This window comes from Brachyhypopomus gauderio, chromosome 4 (genome assembly GCF_052324685.1).
Source record: "Brachyhypopomus gauderio isolate BG-103 chromosome 4, BGAUD_0.2, whole genome shotgun sequence".
NCBI classification, from domain to species: Eukaryota; Metazoa; Chordata; class Actinopteri; order Gymnotiformes; family Hypopomidae; genus Brachyhypopomus; species Brachyhypopomus gauderio.
Window position 1 is genome coordinate 9,342,988 of NC_135214.1, and position 21,526 is coordinate 9,364,513.

General features: G+C 44.0%; 1 protein-coding gene across 8 annotated transcripts in view; it reads right to left on the bottom strand.

Moving 5' to 3' along the window:
* nek5 (NIMA related kinase 5) overlaps positions 1-18,791 on the bottom strand; it is a 47,231-nt gene extending 28,440 nt beyond the window's left edge. For 2 of the 8 annotated variants that reach the window (XM_077002041.1, XM_077002039.1), the window contains exons 1-5: positions 18,433-18,786; positions 2,844-2,940; positions 2,121-2,234; positions 1,868-1,965; positions 1,683-1,766 (exon numbers count right to left, since the gene is read on the bottom strand). In XM_077002041.1, coding sequence (XP_076858156.1) covers positions 1,683-1,766; positions 1,868-1,965; positions 2,121-2,234; positions 2,844-2,940; positions 18,433-18,552 — 513 coding nt within the window. In that variant the 5' untranslated portion in view covers positions 18,553-18,786. Of the gene's footprint in view, positions 1-1,682; positions 1,767-1,867; positions 1,966-2,120; positions 2,235-2,843; positions 2,941-3,288; positions 3,530-5,117; positions 5,164-18,432 lie in introns of those variants that run through there. The other 6 variants (XM_077002043.1, XM_077002044.1, XM_077002040.1 and 3 more) reach the window with 6 other exon arrangements.
* Positions 18,792-21,526: the final 2,735 nt, after the last annotated feature.

Sequence of the window (21,526 nt, forward strand, 5' to 3'; positions counted from 1 at the left end):
GCACAAGATGAAAAGGGACTGAGCTTGAGTGGCTTCTAAGGAGAAAAATGGTTGGATTTTCCCAATGTTGTAGAGGAGGAACCTGCATGACTAAGTCAAGTTAGTTACTCCAAGGTTGTGTGGTTTGTTAGATGGAGGGAATGAACTAGTCTGATATGAAGATCAATATAACTCATGTTGTATCATATAAATAATACAAATATATATTTATCAAGAACCTTATTATAAAACGCAGCCTAATTTATTTATTGTGCTTTCTGTTGTTTTTCAGCTTTGTTGATTATATGCACTCCATTTAATTCATGTATGTACATTTATAGCATTTGGCAGACATTCGTATCCAGATCAAATTACATAGTTATCACTATTAGAATCAGTCTACACTGCAATATACAGTGGGGAAAATAAGTATTTAGTCAGTCACCAATTGTGCAAGTTCTCCCACTTAAAAATATGAGAGAGGCCGGTAATTGACATCATAGGTAGACCTCATTTGTAGGTAGACCTCACAGACTTTATTTGTGTTCATTTACACCTCCCCTCCGCTAACAATTTACAACCCCCCCCCCCCCCCCCCCCCCCTCTAATTTTATTTTTTGATGGTGGCACACTCATTGACTAGATATGCTAAAGTTGGCACTCCATGTCTCAAAGGTTGCCGACCCCTGGTCTACAGTATCTTCAATTATACAAATCATAGAAGCAGTATAACAACGGGTGCCGGAATAACTGAAAATAATGTGAGTACACATATCCTAAATATTGACCATACAAAACTCAGCTGATGTCCTGATGTTCTTGGACTAAGAGATTTAGTAAGACATAACTTGCCAAATGTTTGATCTTGCAAATGTTACCAGGAAATGGTCTGCTGTCCATGAAAGAATACTAATGGAGTTCATTCAGTCATATTCTCAGATCCTGAACCAAATTGAGGAATTCTCTTCAGCATTGATGGAAAACACGTGATCATCTACTCAAGCATATACTCAAGATCAAATGTTTGTACTTCTTGCAATGGACACTGCTTGTGATGGCAGCTTCCTATACCTGACCACAGCCAACCCCCTATGGCTACTCAACAGCATGCCTCACTGCCTGCTCAACACCCACAGCAGTTTCCCAGTGGAGTGGCTGCCTCTGCCGTTTCTCTTTCTAGAAGCTGTCTCGTTAGACTTCCCTTCTCCAATTACCATTCACCTGGCCCCACTGTCTGTGGTCCCACCTGCCTGTGCCCTGCTGCCCTCAGTCTCAGAAATATTGCTGGTGGAGTGGGTGGACATTGATGCTGTCAAAGAAAGCCCTGCTATGTAGCCAATAGCATCATTGGTGCCACAAAACAAGATAAGAGCCAGAGCCCATGCAAAATCTACAGTCCACTCCAGTGTCCAATCCACTGTTTTGTTTAGATTCTGTCTGTACTGTCTGAGGAGGGTTTCACCACACATTCCCCACTAAAGCACCCGGTACCACAGAGGTACTGCCACTCTCCGCTGTGTGAAAGACATTATCAAACCTCTCATTTCATTGTCAAACCTCTCATTTCACGATTGCAAAAGCTTTGATAAACAAGGCATTTCAAAGAGTTTAAATTATGTCTCAAGACAAAAAATCTGACTGAGACTCACTGCTGTACCTTAATGCTATGCTAAAGGAATAAATATGTGAAATTAAGTGCTTACCTGGGCTTTGATGTCTCTGTGCAAAACCTTTCTGTCATGGATGTGTTTAAGTCCCAGACATATCTGAACAAACCAGTCTACTATCTATGGAAAATAGAAATTATGCATTAGAGTGTTTGTTTGTGTGTGTGTGTGTGTGTGTGTGTGTGTCTGAGTATGCAAGTGCATTATGTTCTATTGCATACCTGCTCTTCTGTAAATGGCTGTCCCCTTCGCATGGTGATTCTCTTCATGAGATCCCCACCATCACAAAACTCCATTACTATGTAGAGATTTGTCCCCTCTGACAGACACACGCACACACATGCGCGCACGCACATACACACACACACACACACACACACACACACATGTTCTTTCATTCTGTACAGAATTCTGGTCTAATGCACTTGATAAGCCATAACTATTCAGTGCATTCCAGTGCAGAGATAACCTTGCCTGTATTTATTTTTCTGTGCTGAAAAAGATATTTCTTTTCCAGCTGTACTTCATCTGCCATGTCCTCTCCTGACTGAGCCTGGGTGAAAACCCCTTCACGATCTCGGTCTAGAACTATTAATTGGTTCTCACATAATAATCACATAACAATACATCTGCCAAATTGTTATTTTCTTAAGTCTCATAAAAATGTGCTGTATATCAAGTTAAAGTTAAAAGCAAAAATTAACTTTTTTCATTGTGGTGTTAGTTTGACATATAGTATTAACACAAGTATAGGTTCCTCTGCTGAGCTTTGATTCCTCTCCAGGGTTCTTCTTTTTGTGCTCATGGAGGTGTTCCTTACCACTCTCACCTTATCTTGCTCATTAAAGGCATGGTCCCAGCTCATTATGGATTATGAACACAGCTGTCTCATTCTGACTGACAATCTTATAGGCTCTCAAATCTAGTCTGGCATTATCCCAGTGGTATTGTTGGTTACTTCAGAAGAACATGGCCCATTCATGTGACCTTTAAAGCTCAGATTTGAGCAATTACACAGATATCAATATTGAACCCCAAAAGTGAGAAAATCTGACTTACACTGATGCCAAGCATAAATGAATATACAGTTTAAGATTACCAGACTCAGCATGGAGAAACACAGGGTTGTGGTGCAAGACAACAAGGAAACAACACAGAACACAAACAACACAACAAGTGCATTGGCAGTGTACTAACCATGAAATGACCCAAAGAAAGCAACAATGTTTGGATGTTTCATTTTGGCCAGGAGAGTCACTTCCTTTAGGGGTGCTTCTCTTTCCTGAGGGGACACCTATAGGACAGAGAGAGGGAGAGATACACAGAGAGACTAAGATTTTGACACTTGACTAATTATCAACTCCTGATAAAAATAAATTGCCCTAAAACTGTGACGCGGGAGGCGGCAGACGGACGAGACACGGAATCCGCTGGTTTCACTCACGTTTGCTTTTATTCTTTACACGTATTGCGCAATAGCACACAAGGAACATCAAACACAGACTTGGTACGTGTAGACTTAGACAACGACGAGTACAGGACACTGCGCGAGCGCACATTAAATAGACAGACCACATTAGCTCCACGTGATTACGAGACGATTCACAGGTGAGACACATTATTCACACGACATAGCCCTTACCACGGAGTTCCACTGACGCAGACAAAGCACGTGGACAACATATACACACGCCCAAAAGGGAGGGGCCGGGGTCCTCAATGTGACAGACGCCCCTTCCAAGGGCACTACCCATCCCGGGGTGCCAACAGGACCGAGTGCCCCGAACCCACGGCGATGGGCGGATCCGACGCGCTCAGTCCTGCGTCTGGGAGGTGACCGCCCTCGGGGAAGCGTCCGCCACGGACCGCCTAGAATACCCTCCCTGGGAATACAGGGGAAAAGACGTTAGACACATTAAACGGCATGGTCACAAACACACAGACTGGTACACACACACATAGAGGCACAAACGGGAATAGGGGGTTCGGCAAACAGACGGGAAGACTCACAAACACTGGGACAGACAGACATGAAACAGGCGCCAGGCTACGCGCCAGGAGGAGAGCGATGAGGGGAGAGAGACAGGGAGCTGCAGGTGCTGCGAGGGACAGTCCTCCTTCAGCCTTCGCTGCGGACCCTCCGCTGGGTGCTGTGCGACTGGCGGACGCGCCTGGCGCAGCGCGGCTGGCAGACGTGCCTGGTGCCGCGCAGTCAGTCCTCCCCCTCGGTGGGCCGTAGGGCATTCCCCCTTCTCCTCTCGATCGCCCCCTGGAGCCGGCAGTGTGGTCTTCTTCCTCCGTCTCCATCGCCTCACTGCCCTGGCTCCAGCTCATGGGCTGTTCCGGGCTGCCACCCTGGGAGCAGTCCATCCGTTCTCCTCCGGAGCGATCGGAGGACGGGGTCCATCTCCCTTTCACCGTCCCACCAGAACACTCAGAGGGGGGCGGACTGCCCTCTTCCTCCGAGTATAGTTCGCTGTCCGTGCACTCGGAAACGCCCGAGCGCACGGACAGAGGACGATCGTCTTCCTCAGGTCCTTCTTCCTCCCCGTAGTCAGCGGGGTCGGCGGAGCACTCAGAGGGCGGGTAGTCCTCCTCTTCGTCCCCGTCCTCCTCCTCTACGACGGAAGAGGGGTCTACGGGCGGAGGGAGGTAGTCCTCCTCGTCGGACTCCTCCTCCTCTTCTTCCCCGTAGTCCACTGTGGACGCGTCGTCCAGCGACGGGGGGTAGGTTTCCTCCCCTTCCCCACCGTAGTTAACGGTGGAGGCATCGCACAGTGACGGAGGGGAGGCCCCCTCCTCCTCGTCCTGCTCCTCCTCGGAGTCCCCTTCCCCAAACTTGTTCTCTGGGGTGGACTCCGTGATGCAGAACACACTGGGACCCACCTCCGGAGGCGAGAGGGCGCGGGCTGGCGGGGGGCGTTGCTGCTGCTCATGGCAAATCCGCACAGCAGCCTGGCGGTAGTCCTCCGCCAACTCGGGATACGCGGTTTCCCGCACCGCGCACAGCATATACACGCACAGCGGCTCTTGCTGCAGCTGCTCGGGAGTCGGCATGGTGGTGTTGCACGGGTCCTTTTCGAGCTGCGCCTGAGCCGGCGGAACTTCGTGGCGTGGGGGAGAGGACAGAGAGTGGTGAAGCCGCTTACCGGGCTTCTTCCCATTCTTGGGCTTCATTCTGTAGCCTGGCATAGTGTCTCGTAGCTGGCTCGTCGTTCTGTGACGCGGGAGGCGGCAGACGGACGAGACACAGAATCCGCTGGTTTCACTCACGTTTGCTTTTATTCTTTACACGTATTGCGCAATAGCGCACAAGGAACATCAAACACAGACTTGGTACGTGTAGACTTAGACAACGACGAGCACAGGACACTGCGCGAGCGCACATTAAATAGAGAGACCACATTAGCCCCACGTGATTACGAGACGATTCACAGGTGAGACACATTATTCACATGACATAGCCCTCACCACGGAGTTCCACTGACGCAGACAAAGCACGTGGACAACGTATACACACGCCCAAAAGGGAGGGGCCGGGGTCCTCAACGTGACAAAAACACGTTCTTTTTCCATTTTTAATCACTGACTGAGGGTTGTGCATTTGCCATGTATTTTCTCCAACCCCTCTAAAACTAGGGAATGCTCCATTGTGTCATATAAAGTGGGTGCTTGATTATCTATAAACAAACTTTATTAAATATAATTTAAATTAATAAATTGTATATTTATGTATTTTAAGTCCACTGTATATGAAGTTTGTTATATATGTTGTGAACATATATAAAATTTTAAACATATATTAAATACATAAATGTTTCACTGCAACATATAGTTAGGTTATAAACTATGAAAGTAAATCAGTTTCAAAATCACTGTGACGTTCGGGGCTGGACGAAGGACGAGACACGGGAATCCTTGTCTACTGACGTCATGGTTCTTTTATTCACAAATAAAGCGCACAAAGCGCACGAAGAACATCGACTCATTCACAACAACGTGTAAACCATAGACAACGACGAGCACAGGACACTGCGCGAGCGCACATTAAATAGACAGACCACATTAGCCCCATGTGATTACGAGACGATTCACAGGTGAGACACATTATTTACACAACAAAGCTATCACCATGAAGTTCCGAAAACGCAGACAGAGCACGTGGACAACGTTTACACACGCCCAAAAGGGAGGGGCCGGGGTCCTCAACGTGACAATCACAATTAAAATGTAATACGCAAAATGGCGATGTACACCTAAATTAGCATTTACATGTTCCATTCACACAAGCAACTTTAAGCTCAAAATTCAAATTCAAATGCAATAATGCCATTTACATTTGCAATTTGGGAGACGTCTATTCATATTTTATTTACACAATGTAATGACTCAGAGTCAGGGAGAGTGATTTAAGATAATAATTTTAATGGACAAACATAGTACAAAAAACGAGGTAAGGCCAAAATCCGGTAGCCAATCAGTGGAAGGCAGAGGTATCCAAAAGAGGCAAGGCAGAGAGCAAAATCCAGAGAAAGAAGCTAAATAGTCAAAACACCAAAAGATGATAAAAAAGATACTAGAATAAAACGCCTAGTATGCACACTAAGAATTGTGGCAATACTTTGCAAAGAGTCATGTGGTGTGTCTGGTTATAAAGGGTGTGGTGTGCATAACAGCTGACCTTGATTAGTAGTCTGGGGATGAGGAGTGGAGGCGAGGAGTGGAATTGCCGATAATAATAATAATAATAATAATAATAATAATAATAATAAATAATCGTAAAATTAGACAGAGGTAATAAACATTAAAGATAAAGCAAAATTAAATAAAATATTCCAACCAGGACAGAGGAAGTTTTTATAAAGAAAATGCTATTTTAAACAGATGAGTTTTGAGTCTGGATTTAAATTCTTTGAGTGAGTCTATATTCTGGAGCGCAGATGGTAGTGAGTTCCTGAGTCGGGGAGCAGAGCGGCTGAAAGCTAGATGTAGGGAAGAAGAGGATCTAAGAGTACGGGAAGGAGTGGTGACTTGAAGTAGATCTGACAGATATGAAGGGGAAAGATTGTGAATGAGCTTAAAGGTAAACAGAAGAATTTTGTAATCTGAGAGGAACATGATGGGTAGCCAGTGTAGCTGCTGTAAAACAGGAGTGATGTGGTGTGTGGAGTGGGTTCTGTTGATAATTCAGGCAGATGCATTCTGGACTAGTTGGATTTTATGGAGGGAATTGTTGAGGAGACCGGAGAGAAGAGAGTTGCAGTAGTCCAGACAGGAAGTGACAAGACTATGTATAAGAATGGCAGTGGTATGGGGGGTAAGCGAGGGGCGGAGGCAGTGATGGCTAAGTTACCTTGAGAAAGTAATCCGATTACTGATTACTCCTTTTAAAAGTAACTTAGTTACGTTACATATTACTTGATTTTAAAAGTAACTACGTTAGATTACAAGTTACTTTAGTAGTTACATTCAGCAGCAAAATAAAATTTTCCAATACTCACTTTATTGGAAGTGCATTTTTAACAGTAACAATGTATTGAAGCAGGTTCGGTAACCGAGGCAGAAACTGCTTAATCCAAAAATCCCGAGGAGGGAAACTTTATTGATAACGCAACCCTGCACGGACATAATTTTGGGGGGGGGGGACGGGGGGACGACTTTTTCAAAAGCCGGTTTTGGTCCCCCCCAGTTTTTACGGTTAAAACCAAATATTTAAATAGCGACGAATCCATGTCCCCGCCACTTTTGAAATCAAAATTACGTCCATGCAACCCTGGCGCGCACAGTCGCCCCCCCCCCCAGTGTCACTTAAAGGGCGAGACTCTCCTGACATTACGTTTGTGTAGCTGCGCGGTATTATTTGTAAATTTATTTGTAAACATAATTCAAGCGAACTGGGGTGGGTTTCCCGAAACGTTCGTAGCGCCAAGTACTTCGTAACCTCGTATGAAACGTACGAGGTTAAGAAGTACTTAGCGCTACGAACGTTTCGGGAAACCCACCCCTGTTCAGTCAGACAGCTTGTGAAACGAAATACCATTACAATTTTAAGCATTTTAAAGTAGGCGACGTTAGTCAAAATTCCAGCACTTTTCAAACGTGGAACACAGTGCAACATTAAAATTCTTCAGGTAAATGTTCCTTCCCCTGTTTTTGAGGGGTGTTTCTTTATACTACCACACATCGTTACGGGAGGACACTGCAAAAAATTACTTGTAAAACGCGCTCGCGCTCTCACAGGGTCGCGCGCAGCGTGCGGAGTCGAGCGCTACGGTCAGACACAAATTAGAACTGAGCCAAGAAGAAAGATAAAATATATATTTTTACTAGGGAAAATAAAAATAGTAACACACAGTTATTTGGATAAGTAACTTTAATCTGATTACTGGACTGGAAATAGTAGCGCGTTATATTACTCGTTACCGAAAAAAGTGGTAAGATTAGAGTAACTGACATCACTGGGCGGAGGTGGTTAATATTACGAAGGTAGAAATAAGCAGACCGGGTTATGTTATTGATGTGTGATTGAAATGATAGAGTGCTGTCGAGAATGACACCCAGACTCTTAACCTGAGGAGAAGGGGAAACTGAGCAGTTATCAATGTTCAGGGAAAAACTGTTTACTTAGGATAGTGATGATTTCGTACCTACGAGAAAAACCTCAGTTTTATCACTGTTTAATTTAAAGAAATTGTAAACCAGGATGTTATTTCTGCTAAGCAGTCTATGAAGGTGGAAGTCTGAAGGCTGAGGGACGGTTTACCGGAGACGTAGAGCTGGGTGTCTTCCGCATAGCAATAAAAACTGATATTATATTTACAGAAGATATTCCCAAGGGGAAGGAGGTAGATAATGAAAAGAAGGGGGCCCAGGACAGAGTGAAGTAGGACATGAGAGAGTTACAGAAATCAGCTGAGTAAACATTGAGAAAAAGAGTATCAGGAGCTCAGTTAATGTTTTTGAGTACAGGGAACAATGATCTAAAATTTCCCGCATTAGAACAGATGATATTTGAGTAGTAAATAGATTTAGCGTTGTTGATGGAGTCCTTGTAATGTAGAATATGATTAAAATACAGTTCTTTATGAACAATCAGACCAGTTCTCTTATGGAGTTGTTGTCCTTTAGCTTCCATTATCCGGAGTTCAGGTGTAAACCAAGGAGCTGTATGTGAAAAGGTGACAAATTTTGTTTTTAGTGGAGCAAGAGAGTTGAGAATATTTTGGAGTCCAGAGTTATAATGTAGAACCAATTTTTCAGGAGTGGATAAGTTGTGTGTGTTCATGCCCAGAGTGGAATCAATATTCAAAGTGTAACGTTTCACGGGGCGGGAGATAGCAGGAGTGACGCAAATGCAATAAAGAAGGATTTAATAGAAAACAGAAACAGACAAGACAGCACAGGGAATAACTATATTACTAGGGGCAAAAGACAAGGCTACAACAGGGTACAACTACTGAGGGGGAAACAGAATAATGGGGACAAATATACGAACGAAGAAACTACAAGATATTAAGGGGTACGAGAACTAAAACAGGGAACATAGGAGGGTGAACAAGCAACACGGTAAGTATACTAAGGGAGCTATACTACACATAAGAAAAAGTCTTAAACATACGGATCAGCTAAACAACTGGGGGACGCTAACGAAATGAACATAACAACAACAACTATAAACACATGAGTAGCAATGGAACCAGGGCAACAGGGAACAGGAGCACAAGGCACAACAGTATAACCAAACATACAAAGGAAATCCAATACAAAATACAGGGAACTAGACTAAAAGTGAGGACACAAGAACGAACGGGAGGAAGCAGAACAGAGAAGCAACCAGGGACTCACGTACAGGGAATGACCGACACCGGGGTAAAACACTAGGGGGTTTTTATACACTGAAAACAAGACGGTGAAACGAGAGTCAGGTGTGTGAGACTGACGACGAGGGCGTGACAGACAGACGGATGGACGAATGGGAGCGGGGCTAGGCGGGACCAGGGAGGAGGGAGGGGCTAGACGTGACATAACCCCCCCTCAAGGCGTGCAACTCCGGGGCACGCCAACCAGGGAGGGCCGGACAGACGCTGGGGACAGAGACACCATAACACAGAGGGAAACGAGTGGGCGAGGCCGGGGCAGGGACAACAGACACGGGGCAGGACGGACACAATGGCCCGGACACCGGACGCAGGGGAGGACCAGGACAAGGAACGGGTGGCGACGAGGGAACGGGGCCAGACGAGACAGAACGGGGAGCGGGCACAGGGGGCGGAGCTAAGGGGCTGGACAAAAACTGGGTCAAGGGAACAGGACTGGACTCTCGGGAAGGCTGGGACACAGAGGCAAACAGACGGAGGACGACGGAGACAGGGACGGGAACAAAGTGGGTGACTACCTGGGGAACAGAGACTGGCACAGGGACATGGAGGACACCACCAAGGACGGACACAGGGACAGGCACGCGGACGCGGACAGACACGCACACAGGAACGGGGACCAACAGGAAGCCAGGGAGGGGACAGGGCAAAAAAGGGAACACAGGTGAGTGTAAAACAGGGTTAACAGGAGGGACAGTGTCCGGACAGTTCAGCAAAAAACCAGCTCCAGGCCCACAGGCGGGCAAGGCAGTCACTGGGGGGGCTGGCGTAAGCTGAGGAGTGTCCTGGGGAGCCGGGCGTGCAGCTGAGACAGGCAGGGTCCGCTGGCGTGCAGCGGGAACAGGCGGGGCCCGCTGGCGTGCAGCGGGAACAGGCGGGGCCCGCTGGCGTGCAGCGGGAACAGGCGGGGCCCGCTGGCGGGGAGCGGGAACAGGCGGGGCCCGCTGGCGGGGAGCGGGAACAGGCGGGGCCCGCTGGCGGGGTGCGGGAACAGGCGGGGCCCGCTGGCGGGCAGCGGGAACAGGCGGGGGCCGCTGGCGAGCAGCGGGAACCGGCGGCGTCGCCGTGCAGACGTCATCGGGGGGGCGAGTTCACCATGCAGACGCCATCGGGGGGCGTGGTCGCCGAGCTGACGTCATTGGAGGGCGTGGTCGCCGAGCTGACGTCATCGGAGGGCGTGGTCGCCGAACTGACGTCATCGGAGGGCGTGGTCGCCGGGCCGACGTCATCAGGGGGCGGAACCTCCGGGCCGACGTCATCAGGGGGCGGAACCTCCGGGCCGACGTCATCAGGGGGCGGAACCTCCGGGCCGACGTCATCAGGGGGCGGAACCTCCGGGCCGACGTCATCACGGGCCCGAGCTGACCACTCCTGGGGCGAGTGGCCACTGCGTCCCCCCAAAAAATTCTTGGGGGGCCTTTGGGGAGTGGCTTCCAGGATGCAGTCATCGGGGTGGTCCATGAATCCCTTCACATGACCGACGGGGTCGGCCGGCTTGGATCCTTGGATGTGGATACAGCCACCCACAAGAAATTCCTTGGGGGGTACCCCTGTTGCACGACCCCCAATCAAATGGGAGGGGGGCTGAACAGTGACACCAGCGAACCTGGAGCGCATATACCTGCAGAAACCTTCTATGGTCAGTGCTTCAGTCATACGCTTTGACAGCACCAAGTTCGCCCATTCCAGTGCCTTGGCTTTCAGCAGAGAGCGCATAAACAGAACCAAGACGTCATCTGGAGGTTTGGGGCATGTTAGTAACCTGATATACAATGTACACTGCATGATGTAGCTGTCAGCAGGTCCGGTCTCCCCATCGTATTCCTCCGGGCAATGAGCTAGCGACGGTAGGGTGACGTAGTTTCCCCTTGAGTCCCTAACCAGTAATGCCTGTAGGGCATCCAGGTTGGACAAAAAATAGTCCTTTTTCTCAGGAACTAAGGGACTACCTGAGGTAAAAGACTCTTGCTGCGTCACACTTAGGTCGGTCATTCTGTAACGTTTCACGGGGCGGGAGATAGCAGGAGTGACGCAAATGCAATAAAGAAGGATTTAATAGAAAACAGAAACAGACAAGACAGCACAGGGAATAACTATATTACTAGGGGCAAAAGACAAGGCTACAACAGGGTACAACTACTGAGGGGGAAACAGAATAATGGGGACAAATATACGAACGAAGAAACTACAAGATATTAAGGGGTACGAGAACTAAAACAGGGAACATAGGAGGGTGAACAAGCAACACGGTAAGTATACTAAGGGAGCTATACTACACATAAGAAAAAGTCTTAAACATACGGATCAGCTAAACAACTGGGGGACGCTAACGAAATGAACATAACAACAACAACTATAAACACATGAGTAGCAATGGAACCAGGGCAACAGGGAACAGGAGCACAAGGCACAACAGTATAACCAAACATACAAAGGAAATCCAATACAAAATACAGGGAACTAGACTAAAAGTGAGGACACAAGAACGAACGGGAGGAAGCAGAACAGAGAAGCAACCAGGGACTCACGTACAGGGAATGACCGACACCGGGGTAAAACACTAGGGGGTTTTTATACACTGAAAACAAGACGGTGAAACGAGAGTCAGGTGTGTGAGACTGACGACGAGGGCGTGACAGACAGACGGATGGACGAATGGGAGCGGGGCTAGGCGGGACCAGGGAGGAGGGAGGGGCTAGACGTGACACAAAGAAAATGTGTCAAGGTCAATATTCTTAATATTGCGGAAGGAGATGGGACGGGGAAGTGACTTAGTAGCTGGGAAAGGAAGATTGATGTTGAATGTAAGGAGGAAATGATCAGATATGGGAAGCTCATCTGTTTTTATATGAGAGGGAGAGACTCCAGAGCAGCAGATTAGGTCTAAAATATGTCCCTTACAGTGTGTTGGGACATTAATGTATTGTTGGAGACTGTAACTTTCAAGACAGGATGTGAAATCTTTGGTTAGAGAGTTATTAGTATTGTCCATGTGTATATTAAAATCTCCCAGTATTATAATATTTGGTGTGAGTACTAGGACGTGTGCTAGAAGAGCAGCAAAGTCATTTAAAAACTCACTGTTGTGTTTGGGGGGGGGGGGGGCAGTAGACAGTAAGTATGATGATGGGAGTGGGTTCAGACAATTTACAAGCAGTGGATTCAAATGAGGTGAAGGGATGCCAGCGGAGTTACAGAGAGGGTCCGCAGACGGAGAAGTTCAGCAACTGAGTATTGCAGTATACCAGTCACAGGTTGATAGGTATTTGAGAGAAGAATCCAGGTGAATATGGACCAGATGTACATCCTGTTAATCCACATTGTAGATGGGAGTAGCAGGTAAGCAGCGCCAGGTGAGCCAGATGAGATCCAGTTGGAGAGTTTTAAGAATAGAAAGGTAAAAATACTAAAAATGGTTTGCTCGTTACGGGTGACCAGCGGCAGCCAAATGCGCCAGCGTACACTCAACAACCCGTTCGGTCACCGGTTAAGTAGCCTTCTGACAGTATCCCCCACTCCCCCAAGGAGTCGCACCAAATGCATGAGTACGACCCCAAAGGAGACTCTGGGGGCGAGGGGACAGATAAGCAGGATGTAAGCCATGGAAGTCCCGTATGAGGGAGGGGTCCAGGATGTCATTAGCTTTAGCCCAGCAATGCTCCTCTGGGCTGTAACCCTCCCAATTCACGAGGTATTCTCTATACCGTCCTTGATGACAGGAGAGTGCAGACCAGGTAGGTGAACAACAGTCAATGTTGTTAAATATCAAGGCGGAGCTTTCTCCTTTAACCCATCTGTGAAGTTAGAACACACACACACACACACACTAGTGATTACTAGGGGGCTGTGGATCACACGTGCCCAGAGTGGTGGGCAGCCCTAGCCTGGCACCCGGGGAGCAGTTGGGATTAGGTGCCTTGCTCAAGGGCACCTCAGTCATGGCCTCAGGTCTGGGAATCGAACCCACGACCCTCCGGTCACAAGACCAGTTCCTTACCACCAGGCCATGAGTTGGAAGAAACCTTGGGGGGACCAAGATTTAAAAGGGAGCCCATCCTCCATTGGGTGGCCCGCTAGCAGAAGTCTGTATTTGTAGTGCAAATATAGTTCTATAGTTATAGTTCTAATTCCAGGCTTAGTCTCAGTCCAATGCAGACGGTGAGCCTCAGGTAGGAGTTGGCATCAGTGCGTCCTCTTGCGGCAATGGCATATCCAACCACGGCATCTGCACATCCACTGGCATGCTAGACCATTTTCTATGTGCTTGTATGAAATTGTCTTTGGTAGAAGCATGCAACCAAGATATAAAATACAGGTTGAGAGCTTATCTATAACAGAATAATTAAAGGGAAGGGCCTGGAGGTGATCTCAGTCATGAGGGCTCATTGAACCATTGCTTTCCATCCAAATCATTGTCACAACTAGAATGATCACATGACATGGCTGGATGACAGCATCAACATCTCAGACTACCAGAAGAATCAATGACTGGGGCCCCTGACCTCCACACCTTTACATATAGAATATTAACTGAAGGCTTGATTAAATAGGTGAGTCTTAAGTCTAGATTTAAAGATTGGAACTGTATCAGAATCTCAGATTGGATCTGGAAGGCAATTCCATAACTGAGGGGATTTAAAAGCAGAGGACAACTTTTGATTGCGGTGAAAAAATCACAATTGACAAAATATGGCACATTTTATTTAACTCTCTGCCATCTTAGAGAGTTTTTCCTTGCCACTGTCACCTCTGGCTTGCTCATTGGGGGTCTCAACCCATAAAATTGTAACGCTGCTTTGTGACAACATGTGTTGTAAAAAGCGCTATATAAATAAATTTGACTTGTAGGAAACAGGGTTAAACCACATAGAATGGGGAAGAAACCATTATAGCGTAGTTAAAAATTTTAACCGTAAATCCTTAGTAGATAACCCTACCAGTTGACCATGGGTGTAATCACAGACTTCCCGTTGTCATTTATCTGTAGTTTTTGCCACCGGACTGCTCTTTGTAGCCGAACTTGCACAGACAGCGCACATACAACACGAAACGAACTACGTATGAGACTTAAAACAAAGACGAGCACAGGACATTACACACACACACACTTTATATACATTAACTAACAAGCACCGCGTGAAACACATTAGACTGATGACATGAGTGAACACATACACACACCCAACCACACTCCCACATGTACATACACGGATGCAGACTACTAAGACACGCCCCAAGGGGAGGGGTCCGGGGCTGTAGCGTGACAGTTTGATTGTGCACGAGAACCAGAAGTCAGCTTCACAGGGATGTTTAACAGTTCACAAAAAGTCTGCCATACTCGAAAGGTGAATTTTGAACCCTTGTCTGACACAATTTAATGTAATTCCATAGTAATGTAAATGTGCTAAAAAAAACCTGTAAATCCAATTTTGTAAAAACTTTCACCTCACGCAATTCCTCCAGTGCCACGGGCACCAAAGGGAGTGGATAATAATTATTTACCATGATAGAATTCAGCCTGCGGTAGTCAATGCATGGGTGCAGGCCTCCATCCTTTTTTCCACAAAAAAGAATTCTGCCTCTGCTGGTGAGGTCAATGGACAGATGTATCGTAATCGAAGAGAATACATTGGCATCCATGGCGGTAGTCTCAGAAATAGACAATGGGTAGATTCTGCCCTTAAGGAACCACGCTACCACCACCACGCGAAAAATGTTAAACGATCCTGATCATTATCATCAATAATTGTAAAAAAGCTCACCTGTACTGCTTAGCGTGCTATAGTCCTGTCCTGATTGGCTGTTGAATCTGATTGGCTGACTGAAATGTAAATCCATGAAAATAAAAATGCATTCTGCTCTAAATGCATTGTGAAAATGCTTTTGGACACAAACTGAGCACTGTTAGCATTGTAATGTTATTGCAAACAGGAGAGCGGTGATTTCTCCTTTAACATTTGAATTTTTACATCTTTTTAGCATGGTGGTAAGGTTGAAAATTACATTTCAAAGACATTATCATGGAATGCAAATGCATGGCCTAGCTATAAAGTGAATGAGATTTTAATTATAATTTTGATAAACCTTTGCATGAACATGCTTATTCAAATTGGGAAATACATTTTCATATAAATTAAGATACAAATAAAGCATCAATATGTATATGTAAATACTAGGGGTGACCTGCAATAGTCGCTGATTCGACTATAGTCGACTATACCCCTTAGTCGACTATGAATGTCATAGTCGAATGTACCATTCTAACTGCATGGGGGTGCCCAAGGATGCTGTTAAGCATTAGTTGTTACATGAAATGTCTTTGTTTTCATTATATATAGCCTTTTGTCAAATAAAATCATCCTAATTTCTGTTAATAAATATTTTAAAATTATGTGTGCGCATTAACAACAGGCATCTTCCTTACTACACATTAATAAATCACACCCTGCAGTTGCACAATCCAAATGAGCGGAGCTGAACATGCTACAGGATAGTCAGCATCTGCCGAGATTATAATGGCTATTAAAAAAACTTCAAAAGTGTGGTATTTTGAAAAAGATAAAGATGAATCAAACAAAGTAAAGTGCAAGTTAGCCTATGTCATCAACGTCTTTCATTTCACAGAACAAAAACCAACATGGCATACCATTTAAAACGCGTAAGGCGAAAAAAAACCAGTTCAGCCGTTTTGGTCTTGTCATCTCGTCGCGGTGCGCATGGGTGGTTTGTTAATTAGGGCGATTGGGTGATGCACCATGAAAGGATGAAAAGGGAGGTTTTTTTTTCTCTCATGTTCTATCACGACATTTAACTAGCTATGCCTGTTCTGGACAGTTTCTCTTGCCTCTGAATGCCATTGTCCAATCAGCGTTGAGGTGCATTCCTTGTAGTACCACCCCTTTTTGGGCGATTTTAGTCTCCCCTGTTTGCTCTGGTAGACTCTCATGTTAATGTTTTTTTTGTGTGTGTAGGCATTGCAATGCAATGTGTATGGATTCCGGGAGGGCTCGCACTTACGTGCTTGTGTCAGACGTAACGTAGGGAAAATAACGGCAGCTAGCGATCCGCTCAACACGGCCAGCGTTCCTTCAACTCAGAACAACTCAATCGTTTCATTAAGAGAAGTGCCATTCTGTCGTCGTAATAATCAAGATAAACTAGCAACTAAGGAATTTGGGCCACCAAGACCAAATTTAAACATCAAACAAGTGAAGTGTCTACAAAGGGAGGAAAAGAATATAACCGAGGATTTTTGCAAAACTGGTGTGAACGGAAAACATGGCTAGCAGGCTGTGAAGTATCTAGCGCCCTGTTCTGCTTTCCCTGCATTCTGTTCCATCCTTAATGCTGTTGCCCATTTATATTCTAAAATGCAACACCTACAATGCTGTCTGAGGAATACAGAAATTATTGTGAGTGTGACGTCGTAGTGCTGGAGGAAGGACGAGACACGAGTCCAGTCTTCAGATACAAACAACACGTTTAATAGTACGAATAAGCGCAGTCAGTGCACGTAGAACAACACAAAACAGGCACGTGAACGATTCTAACAAAGACGAACACGGGACACTGCGCGAACGCACACTAAATAGACAAACCACATAATCCCCGAGTGATGACGAGACGAGCCACAAGTGAAACTGATAATCACACTCGGACACAACCACAACTACGATGATACACAGACGCAGACGACTGGACGTAGATGACATAAACACACGCCCAGAGGGAGGGGTCAGGGCTGTACCGTGACAGTGAGTGGGAAAGATTCACTTTTAATTAATGGTAAATCTGGCCTCTCTCCATGTTTAAAGTTGTTTGTGAGGGCAAATTGAGATGACGATTTTTGTTGACCACAGTTAATTGTTCAGTCATTGTAGAGCTTTAACCAAGGTGATATTTACAAGATATATCGGTGCACAAATACTGTACAGTCTATAATGTAAAGAGAAATATATATTTCGGATTATATTTTTATTGGTTAAGTCACTTTTTTATGTACCCACTGAAATGGTCACCTTGGATGTCATCACAACAATTGCCCCCCCCTGAGATATTTGTCAGAGGCCGCCACTGGCATTTTTGTTGTTGTTTGCTTTATAAACCCCGTTACTTGAACCTTTACCTATAATCTTTTTGTTGTTGTGTGGAAATTTTAAAAATATTTTCAGGCAGGCATATTTTATTTAAAATATTTTTGACATTTTGCACAGTGCCTGTCTGACAGTTCGATATGCGCACTGCGCACTGACTGTGAATTTCTTTTGTTAATGTTCTCTAACTTTTCATTAAAAAATAAATAAGTAAATAAATAAATAAATGAAAGCTGAATAAAGCCAACCTACCATGTTTATAAATTTTTCTGAGTGTTTTAGGTTTTTACTTTGAAGTGGAAAAAAATCCTGAATGATAAGCCATGGAATCCTGTTTAAGGTGCTTTAGATAAAAAAAAAAAAAACCCCAATTAGACTATTAGGAAAATCTGACGAATCAGATTCGACTGTGAAAATCTTTAGTTGAAGACACCTCTAGTAAATACAATATGAAAAGACGTCAGGACAGGACTATAGCATGCTAAGCAGTACAGGTGAGCTTTTTTTTACAATCATTGATGTATAATTACAATAGACATCTACCAATTTGCAAATCAAAATTGAATTACTGTATTTGAAATTGAATTTTGAGCTCAAAGGTGCTTGTATGAGTGGAACATGTAAATGCCAATTTAGGATTACATTGCCATTTTGGGTATTAAACTTTAATTTTGAGACTGATTTGCTACCATAACAAACCATATCTTCTGTACAGGTCAGAAAGCGTCAGAAAGAGCGTCAGAAAGAAATAACAATGTCATAAAAGTGGCAACATCAAACATAAATTTCTGCTCTACTGGTTCAACTGATTCTCACCAGACTCAAGTTGATTTGCTTTACGACACATTGGCGTGCGTAGCCATTCCTCTCTTTGACCAGGAGCGCTTTCCCAAACGCACCCTGTCCTATCTGGCGAATAACCACGTAGTCGTTCATAGCACTGAGAGATTTAGCGGAAAGTCAAAACAAAGCTGCACCACACACCACGTATATTACAAAAACTAACTAGCAACTAAGCAAACGAGTTTAACCTAGTCAGAACAGTAGGCTATAGCATTTGTCTTCAGGAAAGTTATATCCGTAACCATAGCAGCGGGTAAACAGAATGCTGTACTGAGTGCTAAATTAAATTAAGCGATTTGACGTTGTCATTTATTCACATAGTGCACTGCGAACGACATAGATTTTCCCTCAAACACTTGGTTCATTTGCTTGTTTGAATTTAAGATGTCAAAACGTAATTTACCAAATGAAATTTAGTTATGCATGCTTCTGATTGGATGTGTTTCGTATGCGGAAGTCTACACACTGTCAAAAGGCACTTTGGGATTTGTATTACAAAGCAAAGTGCTTCTGAATTAGTAGGAGGAGGAACCAATTTATATATAAAAAGCAGACGTTTAAATCGTAACAATCATTCCATGGGGTTCTAAAGATCCAATAGTGTAGATCAGCTATCTTCGAATTCCCTAATTTTATTGCTGACATAGCAACAACTGGCAATGCAAATAGATATGTCAATGATGTCAATTAGTATTAAAATGCCTTGACACTGGAAATGACAAATCTTTAGACCTGATCAGGTGTTCAACCAACCAATCAGCAAGCCTTCTCATTTATATCTGAAAGCTGTTATATCTCTTGCAATAAATGCAGTAGACTCCTGCTGAGGATGAATGGGTGATGACAATTGATCCTTTTATGCCAGTTATTGTAGTGGCTGTGTTAGTAAATTTACACGTAGCACATCTACATCAGTTACAGGCTACAGAACAGTTACAGTGTACAGGCTCTGAATGGTCAATAATATCACTCTTGAAGAACATGTCTTTAATGTTTTTTGTATCACCTAAAGTAGATAGGATTGAGATTCTGTAGGTGTAATAGATAACAGGAAGTAAATTCACTGAAATATCTATAAAGATTATCCTCATGCCAGAATGTGCTACATTCCATGCATATTCAAGAGCTGGGTGGAAATTGGAGAAATGAAGACATTAACACCTCATAAAAAGTCATTGTGTATTTCAATGTATGATGAAATTCAATGTTTGATAACATTTTTGGTATTGCTGCATGCACATTAGGAGAGTTCCAATTCTTAATATATTCATTCTCTCTATATATAAATCTGAAGAAGATTCCAGGTGAGTAACGACCCTAACACATTTATCAAAGATATTCATTTTTGACTACAGTTAATTGCAGTATGCTGCACCCCAAATCACCTTCTATCATCACGAATAGACTCATAACCACCAATATTACAGACCTAGGAAATTTTCCTTCATTAAATTTCACACAGAAAAAAACAATAATAGATTATTTAAATTGTCAGACAAAAAACAATTCATAAATGATCTATCATAAAATGTAGTACTACAATTAAAATAACAATACTATTGATGGTTAGTCACTTATTTGCAATGATTCCAACTGAACCAAAAAACAACAACAATGGATTAACAAACAATAAGAACAACACTAACTCTGCATAAAGATCATGGAGGGTTATGCAAACCAAGTTTTCATTACTAGTACTATTCAAACTAGCTTCAGTATCTACTTAAACGGAGACAAGAAGATAATAACAATAATTCCTGGCTTGACACCAAACAATCAAATTGCAACAAACCTTGAGGACTGCCCCCAGTGCAGGAAAAACGAAGGGGGTTAAGTCCAGGACACAGCACCAACCATTACTTGACATACACATATACACATCTACACATGTCTATATCTATATACACAAACAATAGACATTCACACAGGATCATTTAGAGTACCCTATCAACCTAAGCTACATGTTTTTTGGACAGTAGGAGGAAACTGGAAACCCATGTAGACACAAAAAGAACATGGAAACTTCACCCAGACAGGCAAACGTGCTAACGACCAAGCCACCATGCTGCCCACTTCTTTTTTTACAGCTGTAAAGGCATCACACCTAAAACACTGAATAATAATACAGCAAATAACTCACTAAGAACTAAATATAAAAGAAAATCAGTACTTAGAATGTCATTTATATTTACCAAAAATATAAAAATATATAAAAATATAAAAAAAAAACAAAAGCAAGATAGTGTAATAAACAATAGTCAAAAACAGAAAACATTTCTCCAAATAATATATGGTTAATTAAGTGCAAGGTTACACATAGGACAAATATTACATGAATCAAAATGTGCCAACTCAAACATATGCACACATTGTACAATGAATACTAGATAGCTATTTGCAAGCACTTTGGCCATGTGCATGTTACTCTCCTTATGTCTCCTAGGAGACCTGTCACTAATATAACTACTAACCAAAAACACCATTCCTATACTCACAACATTAACCATAGCTAAATCCCCAAACAAACAAAATCTTAGTAATAATCTAATATTTTATAGCTGGACAAACAACTGTACCATACTGATGCAGTGAATATTTTTCCAGCTCCTAACTGCTAGCATAAGGATAAACATCAGGCAAAGCCAGTAACAAAACAGAAAAAATCAAGAAAACATTTGCACTTCCCTTAAATTACCCATTAAGTTATGAATGTTGTTTGCACATGCACACACATGCAAATCAAAAAGTAAAAATCCCCTTGTGAATGGTACGATTTTTGAAAATATGTGCTACATGTGTACTAATTAGCTGTGCTCTCTTGCATACATCAGGTGCCGGCTCGATGTTGGCCACCTGACTTTCAGCTCATCTATGCCAAGCAGTACAGGCTTACCAAAATAAAATACAGCACACCTGATTTACATACAGCCAATGCACACACATGGTACTTTAACTCACTTTATGTGTAGGCACACAAGGGAGGTTAGATGCCTCAGTAGGGTTCCAATAATTTGGACTTGGGATCGACACAAAAGTAAAACACAAATTAACAAACAAAATCACATAA